At 37.9% G+C, this 18260-nt stretch overlaps 1 protein-coding gene across 4 annotated transcripts in view; it reads left to right on the top strand.

The window, feature by feature from the left end:
* Positions 1 to 18260, top strand: part of WDPCP (WD repeat containing planar cell polarity effector) — a 148745-nt gene that overhangs the window by 92265 nt on the left and 38220 nt on the right. For all 4 annotated transcript variants that reach the window (XM_027694899.1, XM_027694898.1, XM_027694901.1 and 1 more), the window contains exons 14-15: positions 9748 to 9811; positions 15870 to 15972. In XM_027694899.1, coding sequence (XP_027550700.1) covers positions 9748 to 9811; positions 15870 to 15972 — 167 coding nt within the window. The remainder of the gene's footprint in view (positions 1 to 9747; positions 9812 to 15869; positions 15973 to 18260) is intronic.

Genomic DNA, 18260 nt, shown 5'->3' with positions numbered 1-18260 from the left:
ATCATGTCAGTAATAGATATCCAGCTGCTACTGATGAAAGTTTGACCATTGAAGACCTTTTTGGAAGGTCTCCCACCAAAATGTCTTAAAGAAGCTAAGCTGCCACAGGATAAGAGGAAAGCTTCCCTTTCATAGATAAGTAATTCATTAAAAGGTAAGAAACAGAGTAAGAGTAAATGGTCAGTCGTCATGGAGGTCACCAATGGAAATTATAAGCATAGCAGATCTATACTTATAAGTAGCCTGGCAAAGGAGCAAATAGTGAGGTGCCAGCATTTGCTAATGATACTAAATTATTAACACTAGTGAAGATACGACCTGCTGTGAAGAACAGCAAAAGGGCTTCACAGGATTCAGTGACATAGTGTCAAAATGGAAGATAAAATTAAATACAAATAAATTCAAAGTGAAGCACACTGTGTGTATGACTCCAAACTTCATGTATAAAATGATACAGTCTGAGCTCAATATTATTCTGGAAGAAGAATTTTGGTCTTAGAACTCTACAACTATAAAATACTCAGTTCAGTGCTCGGCAGAAGCACAGAAAGCAAATTGCCTGCTAGGAATTCTTAGAAAAGGACTAGACAACAAAACAGTGAACTTCAGTTCACCTGAATTTTGTGTGTAGTTTTGGAGTCCCATAATCTGTAAAAGGATATAGTAGAACTCAAAAAGGTTTAGGAAGGGCAGCCAGGATGATTAAAGGCATGAAACAGCTTTAGTGAAAGGAATGACTAAATAGACTAGAACTCCTCAACCTAAAGAAGAGGCAGCTGAGATAGAGATCTATTAAATTGTGAGTGTTAGGGAGAGAGGAGCTCAGCAAATGACTGCTCATTGCTTCTTCTAATACAAAAACTAGGGGTCATCCAGCAAAGCTAACACGTGGCAGTTTCAAAATACAGTGATTCTTCACGTAACATGTAATTAAAATATGAACCTCCTTACCACAGGATGTTGTGGATGATAAAATTGTATGTGAGTTCAAAGGCAAGGTTCAGAGAAGAGAAATTCACTGAGGAACGCCAGCCTAGAAACCACCTCTGGCTCAGCAAATCCCTGAACCACAAATTGTTGGAGACTAGGAGACTACTTAGGGAAGTATCACCATGTTTGCCCTGTTCTTATATTCCCTGCTTGGCGCCCAGCTGATGGCAGGGGATTAGGTCGGGTGTACCTTTGGTCTGAGCAAAATGTCTCTTTTACGTTCTGTGTTCTTGGACACGATGCTGTGCAGAAAAAGCATGTCATGCTCAGATGTTTTCCATTTGGTCCCTCAAAAATGTGCCAAAATTCATACAAAGTTTCAGAGAATTGCTTGCCTGTCTCTCCTGTGGCTGTATTTGCTGTAATTGAGTCGTTGTGTGTGGGAATTTCATGACCATTACCACTGCATTATTTTATTACAAAGAAATAATTTGGCTATTGACAAACCTCGGTAGAAAAAGTAAATATACTCTAATGGATCTGTAACTCAGCAAATGATTCAAAATTTGGCCCTGCACCATGATTCTGTGAGTAGATATTTATCTTTAGGCAACCAGCTTTAGAAAATATCGAGGTAATATATTTTCTCTGAGAAGTCTTAGCACTAAAAAAAACACATCCAATGTCAGGCATGAGGGAGAATTGGCCCTGTTCCTCATGGAAAGTCAAGGAGGAAAAGGGTCTGTTCATCTTAACTTTAATACCAAATTTCCATCTGCTGCAGTTGGAAATTGCAGAGATATCACACGTATACAATAGGGATTTATTATAGAGGCAGCAACTCATCCTTAACCACAGCGATGATACTGGGCCTCTGTTATATAGCTGTCTTTAGTGTGTAGACATGCTGATATGTTTGCTCAATAAAACCCAGCTTTCAAGACATACTGTTAAGTTTACATGATCACCAGAGTGAGAGGGATAAAGCTGGAAAAGAAGAAAAGCAGAAGCGAATTAATGCAATAAAGGCTAGGATTTAACAGACAGGGTTGAGTAAAATAAATGTGAAACAACAGGTGTCACTGACTCTTATCAGCATTTTTAATTAACACCTGTTTTTAGCCCAGAGTACTTTGGAAGAGTATGTTGGAGTGTGTCTGTATTTAAAGATAAAGATAGACTGTTGAGGAGTCCTAACTAGTGAGAGGTTGGAGGAATGAAGAGGTTTGGGGGTGGGGGGAGCCTGTGTTTGCTGGGTGGGTGTCAGTTGCAGCTTAGAGAAACCTGAAGGAAAGCCACTATGATAAAATTGCAAGGTAGGGAAGTACTGCTATGGCAACAAAATATATTCTCTTCGAGGAAAATGAGTATGAAAAAGGAAAAAGGGAGTGTAGGAAATTCAAAGGAAGGACAGATTACAAGAAAAGACGGAATCTAGTTTAAAAAGAAATAAATTTTAATAGTTTAAATTTATATAATAATATTTTATTATAGTAATAAATTTCTGTTATCCAGAGTTTTCTAACATCTACTGTGGAAAATCTCAGAGGACTTGACAGATATGAAAGAATTCTGATATGGAAGAATTCTGATTCACAGTACGAAAAGGTTGCTGTTGCTTCCAGCAGCCCTATTCTTCAGTGGTCTGTCCTACAAGAACCTAGGCTAAAGTGATTGACCAACATCCCATGGAAAGTCTGTGACATAAATGTTCACAAAATCAGGATCTTTAAACTAATATTTATTTGGTGTAGGTATGAGGCAGTTCTAGAGTGTTAACCTAGTGCTGGTTTATAGTTAATTTGAGCAAAGTTCAACAAATAAACAACATATCTTTCTTTATACCTAAACCCACTACCTTTTCTAGAATATTTCATATATCTAGACTGTTTCTTGCTAAATATGTATTTTCAGGGTTTAAAAGATCCCTTATTATTAAACTACTTAATTCAAAAACTAACTTGGTTCACTTGAATATCTGACTCAAAACATGGAAAGCCCGTCCTGAGAAGCAACATGTGTGTTTAAGAGAGTCACCTGAACTATTTCACACAAAAGTACATATAGGTTTCCTAGAGCAGAATATCACCCTGGAAGATAGGAATCACAGGGTAAGATTATTAACTTCTTTTTTATGTTCAGTTTGGGAATGACTTCAAGATTCACAGCCAGTTACAGCCCTCAAGGGCTTTCTATGGTCAGAGAGTCATACTGTCTGGCTCCCCTTATTAGCTTTCTCTTTCTTCCTATTTTTTTAATTTGGTTTGCTTGTTTGTTTTCTTGCTTCATACCAGAGGGTACTCTTTGATGTGAAAGGCATTCGGTTCTATGCCCAAAAATCTATTAAGTTATAGGTGGACTTCCTTTAGGTCAGAGATATGTAGTTTGGCAGTATCCTTCAAGTAACAGAAATTTTGGGTGCCTTGAGATAGCTGTATTTTGTATTTGTATTGTATTTTCTCATGGTTATTCACTAACTCTTACCTGAGATCTATTTGTGTATGACCTTTGAAAGGTTCCATAAGGGATTTCTTTTTAAACAAGTCACTCAGGCCCCAAATCCAGCACTTCACTTAACATGCCCATATTTAGGGCCTATAGAAAATTATAGGTCATAAACTCATACATTAATGCTTTGCTAAATCTGGGCCTGAAGGGATGTATAGATTATACTTGGACAACCTTAGGAGCTCCTGCATCTAAAATACAATTTAGGAGATTATCCCCTTGACTCACATACATATAGACCCAGTGGCTGTTTCTCCATTAGCCTTTGGTGCTCTGCAGCACTTTCTCTTGGTCAGCTTGAGTGTATCTTAGAAGGTAAAAAGGTTTGTGTGTCCTGTTCAAAAGAGCTCATAAACTAAAATCCCAGTAGCATAATAGCAGGAGCTTGGCAAAATAGTACTACCAAGCATCTCAGAGGTTCCAATGCATCCATTGATCCTTCTGCCACTTCTCTGCTAACTCACAGAATCATTGGTGAATCTCAACCAATTTAACAGAGGGTAGAAGTCTCAGAAATAAGCAAATGCCTGCAAGTTTTGTGAAAATCAGCAACCAGTTAGGGTTAAATAGAGTGCAGGAGGTTATCTCTGTCCCAGAAAAGCTACAGTGAAAGTTCAGCAGATAGAAGTTCTGCCAATAAAGACATGCACTGCTTAACACCAAACAGTGTCCCCATTGCCCCTTGCTCTAACCATTACTGGGAGGGAGACGAGGATACCCTGCTGGGAGAAGGACAGTGTATTGCCCGGAGTGTATTTTGGCAGGGTACCTTGGGAAGAGGAAGAATTGCTGTGCTGAGGCTGTGTAGGAGAAAGCATAAGATGGGTTCATTGGAGAGTTCCTGGTCTTCAGACAGAATTCAATTTTCTGCAACTATATTATTTAAAACAGGGTGTCCTACTGAACTCATTAGGGTGAAATCATATCAGGTTTTGGTTGACTTTTGCTTAAAGTGTTTTGGTTTGGTTTCTTTTCTTATGAAACGTAAGATCTTGATGTATTTATTTCTCTCCAGGAACTCTAAGTACCAATTTTTCAGCATTCACTATAAAATGCAGGATATAAATCTTTGACTAATACCATACTTTATACATGACAGATTACAAGCAATCTAAATCATCAGAATTTTCTGAAATTTTACTTTAAAATATTTCATTAAAGTTCAATAGAATTTCAGTGTTGTCATTGTAAGGATGCACTGAAGTTACATCGTCTGTACCTGGCTTCATAACACATCAGTGTTTTTCATGTGAACTGTGTGAGTCTTTAAGCCCTGGTTTTGTAAATGGGCTCTGAAGCTGTATTCTGATCTACAGCTACATGCCTAAAGCAGTGGTGTTATGTTCAACAGCTCGTTGAAAACCAATCTGTCCCCGTTTAAAAATCAACCACTTAGCAACCTAGCCACACACTTTTTGCATTCTTTAACTTGATAATCTCTAATTATTCTGGCTCAGAATTCCAGTGAAATGGGGTTCAGAGTAATTTTACGGATGTCATTCTTTATTTTAATGTTGTCTAATTTAAAAGGAAAATATTTCAGATAATAACAACATATTTTGAGGGCAAAAAAAAAGAGTGAAAACCATTTCTGTTCCAAAAATTGCTGATATGAGAATTTATGGGGAAACAGCTCCTTTTATGAATAATTATTATTATTGTGTTTAAGAAATGGGCAAGATGCCTAGAAATTGAATGAAAGAATGAGCTATTAAATTGAAATATTAAATGAAATAACTGAATTAAAAATGATCATGTAAACCCAGCAGTAAGTGTTGGGAGCTGTAGCTGATTGAACATATTTTCATCATCTGTTTTGTATGCTTAAATACAATTGCTTGATGTAAGTAAACACTTGATTGATATTCTGAATACTTTAAAATCTGCATATGCATCATGGAATACTGAACAATTAAAACTTAATTTCAGTGTAGTTTGATTACATGTAAATTATATCAATATTCATTTTTTCCTGTTCCGTTTGCTCAGTGTATATTTAATATCCACTTTTTGAATGTGTATCACTCTTGATTGGACTGTGAGATGAGGAGGACTCTGAAATTTCTTCCATTAAAAAGGATTGCCTTATAAATATTATTTGTGCCACAGCTCTTCCCCTGCAGATTATTTTCTAAATATTGTGTACTCTTATTGAAGACAAGGAAAAAAACTGCTGCAGCCCTCCTTTATCAGCCCAGCACAAGGAATATGCTTACATGGTCGATGAGCATGTCTAAGAAGGCTTGTTGGTTGTAACTAGTCCCTAAAGAAATGTTTCCATCTTTTCTGCACTATATTTCTTGCTTGCATGAGCTCCTTCTCCCTTCCCTTCCTCCTCCCTCCAAATGATTTTTTTTTCTGGTTCCTGGAGGTCTTTCGAGGCATTTTAATTTTATGGCTAAATATTGCATGTATTTTCAAGTTGACCATTTTCAGCATGAAAAATGTATCTCTGTCTTTAAGTGACCACATTCAATTTAGCTGTTGTGGAATACACATGACATATATTTGTAGAACCTCTCATAAAAACCAAAGAGACTTCTTTTCCCTTCTCTGCAGACTGCAATCCATGCATATTGTTTAAACCAACAGTATTTGAAATTACTTTATTTCTGGACATCCAAAGGGAGGAAACCCTGGCCATTTGATTCTCTTTTTATTTATGCCAGTGAACAGGATAGCCTCTCTGAAGTTACAGATAACATATTTTTTTACTACTTATATATTTTATTTAAAAATAGAAGGCTTTCCTGACATCTTGTCAGTTAAGTCACATCCCAAAATACAGGCAGGCATCAGGTCTGCCACTTCACTGAGGAAGGCAGATTTGGATTCTTCTCTGCCTTGACCATGTTTGACCTGCATGACCTCTGTCATACCACTCACATTTCCCCTTGATGTCCTTGTCCACACTAGTAGCCACTTTTTATATTTTTCTAGAATACAGAGAAACATTGCATATGTGAATATAATAACAGTATTATTTTATTACATAAGAATTTGGAGTTAATATTGTATCTACTAAATGGCTTGCAGGGAGATGTTTTCCTGTGTGTCCTACGTAGTTAATTGCAGTTTGAGGGTTTTAATCTTGAAGGTCATATTTCTGTTGCCTGTCACTTTGACCAAACAAGTGTCTGAACATCATGGTTTGTAGGCAGATTTCCTTATCTCTCTTTTTCAAGAGACATATAAGTCTTGATTGCTGGAGTTACTGTGAAACAAGGAGTTGCAAGGTGGAGGAAGGGGTGGGAAGACACCAGGACCCTGTAGATTCCATTTTAGAAAGCAAATATTGTACCTTGTGATTGTGGCACAAGAACAAAAGGGAGAGTGTTTTGCTTGGGGTTTTTTCCTTTGTTTGAGGAGCTGATAAGTGAGTGTGCTAACAACAGCAAGAGGTCTTCCCACGATAAAACATGCTTTATAAAACAGACATTATTGGCTTGAGGTTGGTCTCATGCTGTATAGACCTCTCTCTAATGGTTCCTGTAGATGAAAACCAACACAACTTTCATACCAAAGAGATTCAAAATAACCATTATCTTCTAGTAAAACTAGGTTAAAAACCCTGAACATTCTTGACTGATTTAATGCTGTTTGCCTTAGTAATGCAAACTTGTCACTCGTCTTTGAAACCTTCATCTTATTTTAAAGTAATTCCATTTATAGTAAATTATGAAGTAACTGGGACTGTTATTTCCAGTGTTCTTGGTTTGTGAAGAGCATTTCTTAGATACTTTTTATTCCCCCTTTTTTTTCCTTGGTACAGATCTGAAAATAATGAGCTAACTTCACAGTTTTATGAATAGGGGCCATAATGGGACTGAAGTATGTATGTTGATTAAAGGGAAAAAAATTGAAATCTTTGTGAAACTACAAAGAAATGACAGCTAAGGCTGTTCTGCTGTAAAATCAAATGAAAAAGTTACTTTACATTTTTTGGTTGCAGACATTTTTGCCTTGACTGAAGCAAATGTCATTCAGATAGTCTGCATATAGTGATAACTTTGGGAAAACAAAATAATGACAGACATTCTTTTTAGCTGGTCATATACCTGGTTTCTGTTTGGTTTCCAATTTCCCCTCTAAGTACTAAGAATGTGTATTTAATCTGTAATGAGAAAAAAAAAATGTGCCAGAAAAAAAATATATACATGATAGCTGTTCAAGATAAACATATTATAACATGTACTTATTTGTCTTAATTAAAGCATAGCTTCAGAAGCAGCATTTCAGCACAACATATTTTAGTGGAAAAACCTTCATAGGAATGATGTTGAAAAGCTTCAAACACCTGTGATAAAATGGGGGTGCACTGCCTGCTCCCCAGTGATCAAGAGGTTAACTTGAATTCATCTCCTCCCCTCCCCTCCCTTAAACTGGTTCTGTGAGGAGGGCTGCAAATTAGTACTTGGAAGACACAGCAGGGAGATTAGCTTTAGGGAGGAAAGGACTCCCCACTCCAGCTCTTAGGAACCTCACCTGGAGAGTGCATTTCCTTTTCTACTTAAGCTAACATATTATGCCTTCTTGTCACGAATGTTATTCCTTGAAGGAAAAGTCCTCTCTGGCTCTATCTTGCAATCTGCTGAATCATTCCAAATGTGCGGCGGAAGGGAGCGATAAGGCTGCAACAAGAGGGAGGCAGAAAACCGCTGAGGCTTTTGCCAGGAACGGGAATCCCGGTGTGGTGCCTCTTATGGGACTCCTTTACCCACCAAGGGGAAGGAGGATTCCCGTCTTTCCTCTTCTTCACGCCGTCCTGAAGAGGAGCTACATCATTGCCCACTGATTCCTAAGATACCACCAAGGCACAGAACTGTATAAATTCTGGTATCCGTGTCATGCTGCCTGACAATATTCATTTGGCAAACACAGACCCTGAGAAATCACAATGCTGCTTTTTGCCCCAGTCATCTCGTTCCTAAACTTTGAGTGTCTACAACTGATACATGGTTGACATATAACAGGTGAAAAGGGGGAAAATTTACAAGTAATGGGAAAAATGCAGAAATCATTTTGCATGGAATCAATCTTTTACCTCCCAAATGAAATAAAACTGGGGTATTTTCTTGTTTTGCATTTCCAAAAATAATCCCCAAATCTATTTTCTTAGGTAATTTTAAACAGTTAAAAATGTGCAATAGAAGAAAATGTGTACAAATAAAATCACTTTCTCATAGTATATTGTCACATAATAATTATCTATATCTAGTATAAGAGCAGCATTAGCCCAATGCAGAATTTCCCATTGGGATTGGCATTTTCCAGTGCCATGTTGTGCATATATATCCTCAGAAAGCTTCTGATGGATGGCTTGTTTCCTTCCACTTCTGTGGAATTCGAAAGGATTGCAAGCAACAGGATGTGTACAGCCTTGCACAGTATGTCCATCCCATGTGGGTATTTGCTGTAATTGTGGTGTCTGGGTAGGAAGAAGGTGTCAGTCTGTCACCACAAATGAAAAGAGCTGTTGTTCAGCAAGCCCTCAACACACCAAAGGAGTGGTCTCAGTGTGCCATGGAACAGCCCTCCTGGCTTAACTATGAACGTGAAGTTCCACATCCCCACTGCCCCTTCCTACTCCACCGCATCTCTATGTGGAGCTGAGATGAGGCCTTCTAGAGCACATCTAGGAGTAATTTTTGCCTGTGATTTTTGCTCTTTTCCCGCTAATTTTACCTCATTGACACAATCTTCTTCACCACAGAATCTCAGAAAACTCTCAGGAGTCTGTGCCAGTACTGGGCTAAGGTAGTTATGAGACAAAACAGTGTCACCCCCTACCTTTTCAGTCCCTAAGGACTGAAAGTCATCTTTAGGATGACGTGACTGGATTATCATCTTCAGAAAGCTATATTGAGGGGTCTGCAAGGCCAAAACTCAATACAAATTTCTACAGGGACCTCCAAAGTCTTGTGAGGTTTGGGATTAGTACTTTCTGTAGAGGATTTTGAGGTTCCTACCAGCATTGTTGGGGATACCATTTATCTATGTTGTGGCTGGTATCTTTGTAAAGGATTGATTCATTATGATCTACAGTTTGGCTCCCTTCAGACTCAACTAGACCTGATGGGACTCAACACTAAAGATAACACTTCCTGAAGGTTTTAAACAATGAAGAAGACTAAGGGATAGCCGCTGTCCTACCTCACAGTGCTGCAATCTGAATATGAGTCTATCAAGTTTCCCAATAAAGCTTTAGCATCGCTTTTTGTGAGTATTGCAGGACTTCCTCTGTCCATAGCAATATTCAGTGCAGCTCTTAAATTAACCTCAGCAAGTGACGTTTCCTTTTTCTTTCAGGTATCAAAGGTTTGAAAAAGCGTTTCTGCTTGCTGTCGACATAGGGGCTCGGGACCTGTTTATGGTGAGTCATTTCTGGAGACAGAGGCTGTTGTCAGGATGTTAAAATGGTTCTGTGTCATTTGCAGTTTTGAACACATAATGAAGACAGAACTGTTCTACCTGCTTTGCCCTTTGCCATCATGGAACTCATCAGTAGGGATTAAGTATCTTTAGAGTAATTGACATTTTCCCCAGCATGGCCTACAGGCTATCCTTTATTTTTCAGGAATTGTTGTATATGTTTTTTAACTTTAACCTTCTCCATCTGACCTGGTGTGGGTGAATGTCATCTTTCACTCTAATAAGCTTATACATTTCTAGTGTGTTCCTTTAAGTCCAACTGCTGAGTCCTGGACACAAGAGCTGTCCATATCCTGGGGATCCTGAATGCTCTTAGTTTGTCTCTTAGGGTTTTGTGAAAAGTGACAAATTATGAACGCCTCTGCTGGTACTTTTAAAACAACAAAGCTCAGCAGCATCAACACAAGGGTTTTAACATTTTATGCACTCTCTGCCCCCTCCCATTTAATTAGCTACAAAAGTAAAATTAACCAGCTCTTAAAAGGCCCTCTGTGTGAGCTCTGCAGGAGGTTCTTGTTTTATAAGATCGTGCACCACAATGTCACAGTGAGGTCAGATGGACAAAGCCAATCGTGCTCTTCTAGTCTCTCAGCATGTTGCTGCTCCACAGCTGATTTCATTGTTTTCAAAGAAACAATAGGAAAGGGCTTGTTGAAAAAAAAGCCCTTTGAACGATTCGTTTGCTTGACTCTTTTGCATAATGAAGACATTCTGTTGTTTAAATTAAGCTTTGACACTAGATGTTAATATCATTTATCCCATTAAGTCACTTGCCCTGCTAGTTTGATCTTGATATTTAAATTGTATGTTAAATTACACAATTAAATCCTGCTTTTAGGGGTTATGAAAATTCCCTTCTAATTATATAAAAAGTTGTGTGAACCTTTTGATGTTTTTTTCACGGCTCTAATCATCTGCCTTGTTCCATCTAATTAGAAAGATGTGAATACTGCGATAAACTTTCCTAAGTATGCATCAAAAGAATGTGATGGAAATGTCAGACTTTTAGGAAATTCATTACCCGTTCTGTGTTTACTCTCCTCGATTTTTCCTCTTTTTAGATCGTCTTTTTCCTTTTCTCTTTTTATTGAACATAACCTCCTCAGTACAAATTTTATACCTAATCATGCTAAGCACTGCCACAACCACATATAAGATTCAGATTGTAGGATGTCTGGAGCAGCTTTTTGTTGAGGCCTCTCCCACTGTACAGATAATAAATTCTCCCTAATTTTAGCCATTCTGGCAGAATAAATGACCCCTCATTTGGCATGCCATCTAAAGGGCCCTCTTTCGTATGACTGAGAGCATTTCCTACATGATCTTTTTCTCTTTCCTTCCCTCTGCTGGCAGCAGGATTGAGGGAGGACCTCTGTCCCGGGGAGGGGAACACTATTGTTGGGTCATGAGATGGGTGCACAGCTGCTAACAAGAGGGAGGGACTGTCAGTACGTAGCTCTGCAGGTGATATCATGTTCTGCTCTCCACAAAAAGATTCTCCAACTTTTTTCAAGAGGAGGTTCAATGTTCACCGAGAAATTAACTCTATCCTTTCCTACTCTTTCTTTTTCCTTTCCTCTCTCAACACCTACTCTTCATTTCCCATCCTACCAATGCCCTTCATCATAAATATATATTTCCAAGGAGTTTCTCCTGGCTTATGTTACTGTGAGATCAAAACCAGTTCTTTAATGTCCTTGTTCTGCTTGCATTACCTTTGAGATTCCTCATAGTTTCCCCTAAATTATGCAACAAGCAGCTCACATACCTGCCTCCTCTGGGGAAATGTCCTTTTGCTAATTCCTTTTCTAAGTAAGTTATAATGAACAAACTTTGCAATAAGCTAACAGTGGCACTACTGCAAGACCACTAAGTACAGGACTCAAGAAGTTTAAACATGCATAGGTCATTACAAGTATTTATTTGTGCCATGGTAATTTCTAGGGAATTTGGTTTCATTGTGCTTAATACTGTGAAAATTAGATAGCCTGTTCCTTGAAACCTTACAGTCCTTCTAGGTATTAATATAACAATATTAATATTAATATGACAATATTACTGCTAAGCAAGGTTTGTGTATCCCTCACTTCTGCTTAATACTGAATGATTCCTGTATATTGTTTATATAAATCAAAATGCAATTAATAATGTACAACTTGACTTTACATATGTTTAAAGCCTTTTATCCACTTTTAAAACCTCAGATGGCTCTAGGAGTCACATCACCTTATTCCAGTTAATTAATAGGATTTCAAGAAGAAATAGTAGTCTAAATAAAGATATCTGATGACATAGGCAAAATGAGAAAGAAAAAAAATCTGTTTATTAAAGGAGAACAGAGAAGCAATAAAAAAAGAAAGGATAGAGAAGAGCAGATATAACATAGGCTGAGGAGGATGCAAACATTGAACAACCATCATCCGAGACTTCTAAGAAAATGTCCTATATCTTGGAGAATTTATCCTGAACATCTCTTTCTCCAAACAGGGCTCTGCAGCATTCCCATTATTTGTTTTGAAATTATTGCAGAGAAGTTTGAGGAAATGCTATCTGAGGGCTAATTTCTTTCACAGAAATGAAAAAGAAAAAAAAAAAGCTGAGAAGTTAGTCCTATGGCTGTAGCGTCACTGGTATGATGCCATAACAAGACAAAGATACACTGCTGTGTCTCTCCACAAGCTCTACCCTCACGTCACATCTAAGTCCATCAATTAATATAATCTCCTACAAAGTTCAATAAAAAAATAAAACTGAAAGGGCCATAATATCATGAACAACAGCTCCATTTATTGGACAGTGACTGATCCAATCTGTAACAGAAAAGATCAAGCAGTGGAAGGGTTGTTAGCTTGAAATCCTTTTATAGTACGTTCCAGCTCTCAGCTGCTGAAAATTCAAAAGGCCATCCCACGTACCAAAGGTAGCAGAAAAAAGTGCAAGGAAAAGACACTTTAATAAAACTGTCAGATCTTGGGTGATACACAGATGAGGAAAGTGCATGCTTCGAAGAAATGTTGGAGTGTTGCCCAGAAATATCCTATAGACAAATGCACATCAGTGTTTCAAATGACTTCTGCTCACCAACGGCCAGCTCTGTGAGTCACAAAGGTGAGGGTAAAAAAAGGAAGTAGTCCAAAAAGTAAGCAAACTGTTAAATGATAAAAATACAGCCCTTTCAGCAAGCTCCCAATAAGCAGCTGGAAATTGTTTTTATTGTCACCATTGTTTTTGAGAAGGATGTGATCTTTGGACTGATAAATTCTTAGGTAATTGTGTGAAAAAAAAAATCTGTCATGAGTGTTCAGGTAATTTAATTCTCTTTTTTTTGTCATTCTTTAAAGCACCTTGTAATCTGGTGTTCCTTTTTTCTCTTTTTTAATTTTCTGGTTTAATTCTACTCACAGAGTCATAAATTCATAGAAAAATTCAATTTTGCTTGTTTATTTGAATGAGAAACACCTAAATTTGATCTGAAATGGTCTAATTAGGAGATTTTATTTCAGTAATCTTTTCTTTCTAAAGCTTGTTTAGAGAGGAGACAAAAGCTACTTTTTTTAAATTCTTCTTCCTGACAGCAACTTGAGGAATAACAAAGCAAGCCACTTACCAACCTACTGCTAACCTTTATTTCTTACAAGGCCCGTTAGTCAGTGATGGATATGTGGCATCTTTACATTTCTTTACCCAAAACAGAAAACAGGCAAAATCAAGGTCTGAAATACCAGCTGCTTTGACACACATGGAACGCACAACTTCTTTGCTGACAGAACTTCTTCGTTTTCTGCAACTGTTTCCATCCTTTCCCCAAGTTTATTATTTAAAGTTGCATGGAGGTGTGCAATACTTCTCATAGTTTAAACTACAAAAAGACAGTCATTAAGCATTGTCAGAATGTATTTTAAATGTCTGCCTGTACGTTCAAATCTCTATAAGTTCAGACTTGTCCAAGAGCCCTTGGGTTTTCTATTGTTATCTTAATAAGCTGACAATATCTGCTGTTTAATCTTCATAGAAGTCATACCTTACTACTCAGGCTCTTTTCTCCCGACAACCATGTTAGACCTACTAAGAGAGGAAATACAGAGTTCGCCACAAGTTCGTAACTCATCACTTTGCTCCAAGACACTTGTACATTTTTTAAATCACACCTGTGTTTGTGAGGAGAAAACGCTGCTGTCTCCTGCAGACTGTGGGGATCCTGAAAGTCAGTTCCAGGCTTTTGTGCGTAATCAGTCTCAGTATCCCTAATGTTCTCAGTTTGGGTCCTTTTTTTTTTATTTTTTTATTGCTATTATTAAATGAGGGGTTAATAAGGGCAGCACATCTTTCTGCTAACACTATTACTCTCACTTTTTTTCATATAACTTCTCTCTGTAGACTAAAGTCACTTTTCCTGTAAGAGTTTCTGTCATATTGATGAAGATGGCAGTAAATTCACACCAAGAAGGACAGTTTCACCTGAAATCTTCTGCATTACTGAGAATATAGTTGCTTTTATGGTATGCAGAGGTCAATATTTCCAGCAAATACTCCTTTCCCCTTTAAATTTCTGCATGCAGATGGATTGCAGAACAAAGGAATGACTCAAATCTCTGGATACCAAATGGCATCTTCAGCAATGAAGTGCGGGGAAAAAAAAATTGCCAACTGTTCTTGGATTACCCTCACTTTCTGTGTCACAGTTCATGCACAGAGCAGCATGATGCCAAATGAGAAGGGGATTAATTATCTCTTTATTAATGGTCAAGGATGAAACTTTACTTCAATGGCCAAAACCAAGGGCAGTGAGACTGTAATTTGTCAGCAGGAATATATTCTTGAACAAATAGTGCTCTGTGTAGTACTGGTGGTTTTCACCTCAAATATTAACACGAAATAAAAAACCTTGACTTTTGACAAGGTCATGTAGGGATAGCACAAGAGGGAATGGCTTTAAACTGTAAGAGGGCAGGTTTAGGTCAGATATTAGGAAGAAATTCTTCCCTGAAAGGGTGGTGAGGCACTGCCACATGTTGCCCAGGGAAGCCCCATCCCTGGAAGTGTTCAAGGCCCCATTGGATAGGCCTTGGAGCAACTTGATCTAGTGAAAGGTGTCCCTGCCCATGGCAGGGGATCAGAACAAGGTGATCTTTAAGGCCCCTTCCAATCCAAACTATTCTATAATTATATATAATGATACACCCCTGCTGCAACCCTCTGATTTTTGACCCTAAATGAAGGACTAGATTCAGAGTGTTAACAGCTATTCATGCTAGACAGCAACATTTTTGGAAAGCCCCTTGTTGTCCAGGAGTGACTCAGGAATCATGTCAGCTGAGTGGATGTTAAAACCATTGAACAGCTACTGTTGCTCTTATTACCTCCAATATCAGCCCAAGGAGGACCACCATCACCTTACGCAAAGAACAGTGAGTGAACATGACAGCCTTCAAACAAAAATTAGTGCCTACAGATCTTTACCCCAAAACTCACATACCAGGTGGAAACCTTCGAATTATAGAATCAGTAAGATTGGAAAAGACCCCTAAGATCATCAAGTCCAACTGTTAACCCATTACTGACAGGTCCACCACTAATCCATGTCTCTAAGCACCACATCTACTTTTAAAACGTTTCAAATACAGGCTGTCAGCCAGAAGAGTTCCAGTACTTGAGGTCTGATTTACACAGAGACACCTCCTATCAACCCTCTTTTAATTCCCGTTGCACCAACAGACCTTACTTCAAAAGTAGATAGGTTTCTTTCATACACTGAGTCAATAGCTTCACTTTTATTAGCGTGTGATTGGTCAGTGTTTTTTTCATTGCTGTGTTCAACAGCACAAGTAAGATAATAAATTTGCATTGGGAGGGAATTAAAACGTAATGGTAGGTTCATCAGTTCCATCTGTGTTTGTGATCTAAGTAATAAAAGAACCTCTTTCTTTCAAAATCCCTTTTGTTGCTCCTATTGAGATTCATTTTAGATTAATCTCTTTTTTTCTGATTTATTTCCAAAGGACATCCATTACCTTGCACTAGATAAGGGTGAATTGGCACTAGCTGAAGTGGCAAAGAGAAAGGCTAATGACATTGATACAGAATCAATAACTACTGGAATTGGTAAGAATTAATGGTGTTTAAAAAGCCCTTTTTGTTTTAATCAATACTTGTCCTGTAGAACATGGTGTTATATTTGTAGGGGGGTTATTGTTTTGATTGCACTGTTTTCTTTGAAAGTGAGACTGTATTTTTATTTGTAACTAAAGAATTGGATTTTTATTCATAACTAAAGAAAGAGGCTTATAAAAATAAACACCAGCTCCCAAACTTTGCCTTTCAGTACCCATATGAGGATAGCTATGAAGCAAAAAAGATTTATATTATGGCTGTATAGAAAAGTTCAGGCTGTACAAACTGAACTGAGTGTGAGAGGTAAGGGACTGAATCTGAAAATTGCTGTTCATATCAGCATTAAAGGCCATGTATGGCAATCTCATTCACCTGCAAATATTTGCTGGTGCACACTGTATGAATAATGGGAGTCACATCCATCATTAATGCTTTGGCAGCATTCAGATGAACACTTACTGATGTCAACACGGCCTCAGATCCTGGCTTCAAAGCAACAGCTTTGCTTGCAGTGGGATTCTTGCTGTTCCATAAAGAATATTGGTGCAAAAGTTGCAGCATTAGATTAATTGCTAAGACACAGACAACTTTTCAGGCAGGGGAACTTGTAACTCATTCACTTTCTCCTTGTGTTTCTTCTGAACTGACATGGAGAAATATATGCAAACACTTCAGACCACTCTGATTTCATACTCTATAGCATGAACCAAGCAGAAGGTGTCTATGTCTTGGGACTTGACCTCCATCGGAGAGAAAGTAGACAAAGGATAAAAAAACCCAAACCCACAAAAAGTTTATGTAAAATATGCACAGTTCTGTGTTGCTTATTCTTCTGCATCTTTGAATATTAGAGGAAATCACTGAGCTTTTGTTCTTGTTCCGTGCCAAGAGGTAGAATAGGTTTAAAGCTCAGAAGTGTTTTTTGTGAGTCAGAGTCACAAAACCTTTGAGATCTTGGGTAACACAGAATTCTTTTAGAACTGTACATCTCCATGTTTACCCAGAGCATACAAACAAATGCCACTACAATACATACAAATGCAGAGAGGCATTATATGCATTTATGTGGCTATTTCTATAGATTGCATAAATCCATGACTTTCAGGGCTATGCAATACAGTATCACCTCCTTTCCTCTCCAGCAGAGTAGGAATCAAGCAGTGCCTGTCCTGAACTCTTTTTTTCAGGGTGTTTAATTTTCATGCTCAAGTCACTTCAAGCATTTTTTCCACCACAACTGGACCTTTGGTCAATCCCTTTCACCACTAGAATTCCAAGAAAGAACATTTGTTAAGTTCTTTCTTTACAGGGCACTCTTTGAAGTGTACAGTTACATCTTCTTTGCTTTCTCTTCTCTTACTTCTTAGGTATTTGTCCACTGCACCAAATATAACTGAGATACCTAGGACTTGCATCTGATCATTATCTCTTCTCTGACACATAATCCAGAAGATCTAAACTCTAGTATATGTCTTAATTCCTTTCAAACTACCATTATTACTAGATTTCTTAAGTTAGGCTATTTTTAAGTTTACTAAGAGCCTTTTATAGTGTTGTAGACATATGTGCAGGGAGAGGGACAGGGAAAAAAACTGAAGTGATCACAAATGTTTTACTTGCATATCAAATGTAATACACGTGTTACTACAGTTCATTATAAGTGTGCAGGCACAGTCTTCCCCTCCTCCAGACCAATCCTACAGTTACCTATGCAACGCCCCATTAGCATAAATTATTAAAGTCATTTTATATGATAAAGTGTTTTGCTGAATAATTAACTATCAGAATGATTTAAAATAGTTTTCAATGCCCCCAGGGACAAACTGTCACTGAGATTCAGTCTCTAAACAGTAATGAATTTGCATCCAATTCATTTTGTATGAAAATAATCAGGAATCTCCCATGAGTTTGTTTCACTGCAGATTGGATCTCACCTTAAACATGTGAAATATCAGCCACAGGTTTTGTTTTATTATAGCTTGTTCCAACGTCCTTTCTTTATGATGTTATTATTTCATAAACTGTTGTCAAAAAAGATGACATGAGGTATGAACTTTGTGGACCCAATGAAAACAAAAGATAAGAAGGGCTTTATATGTAACTTGCTATATTTTTCTAATATTTTGAGAGGGGGAGAAAAACTCATGCCAAAGCCAGAAGTTTTAAAATGCAGTTTCAAACAAGTCTGTATCCCCTAACCATTTCCCAAGCCCAGCCCTCTTCGTCTGGTCTCTGCTCTCTGGAGCCTTCAGCCACTCAGTTCACCAATGGTCACTTCC

This window comes from Neopelma chrysocephalum, unplaced genomic scaffold, assembly GCF_003984885.1.
Source record: "Neopelma chrysocephalum unplaced genomic scaffold, ASM398488v2 Primary Assembly neopelma1_99, whole genome shotgun sequence".
In the NCBI taxonomy this organism is placed as follows: Eukaryota; Metazoa; Chordata; class Aves; order Passeriformes; family Pipridae; genus Neopelma; species Neopelma chrysocephalum.
This window is presented reverse-complemented; position numbering and strand designations above follow the sequence as displayed.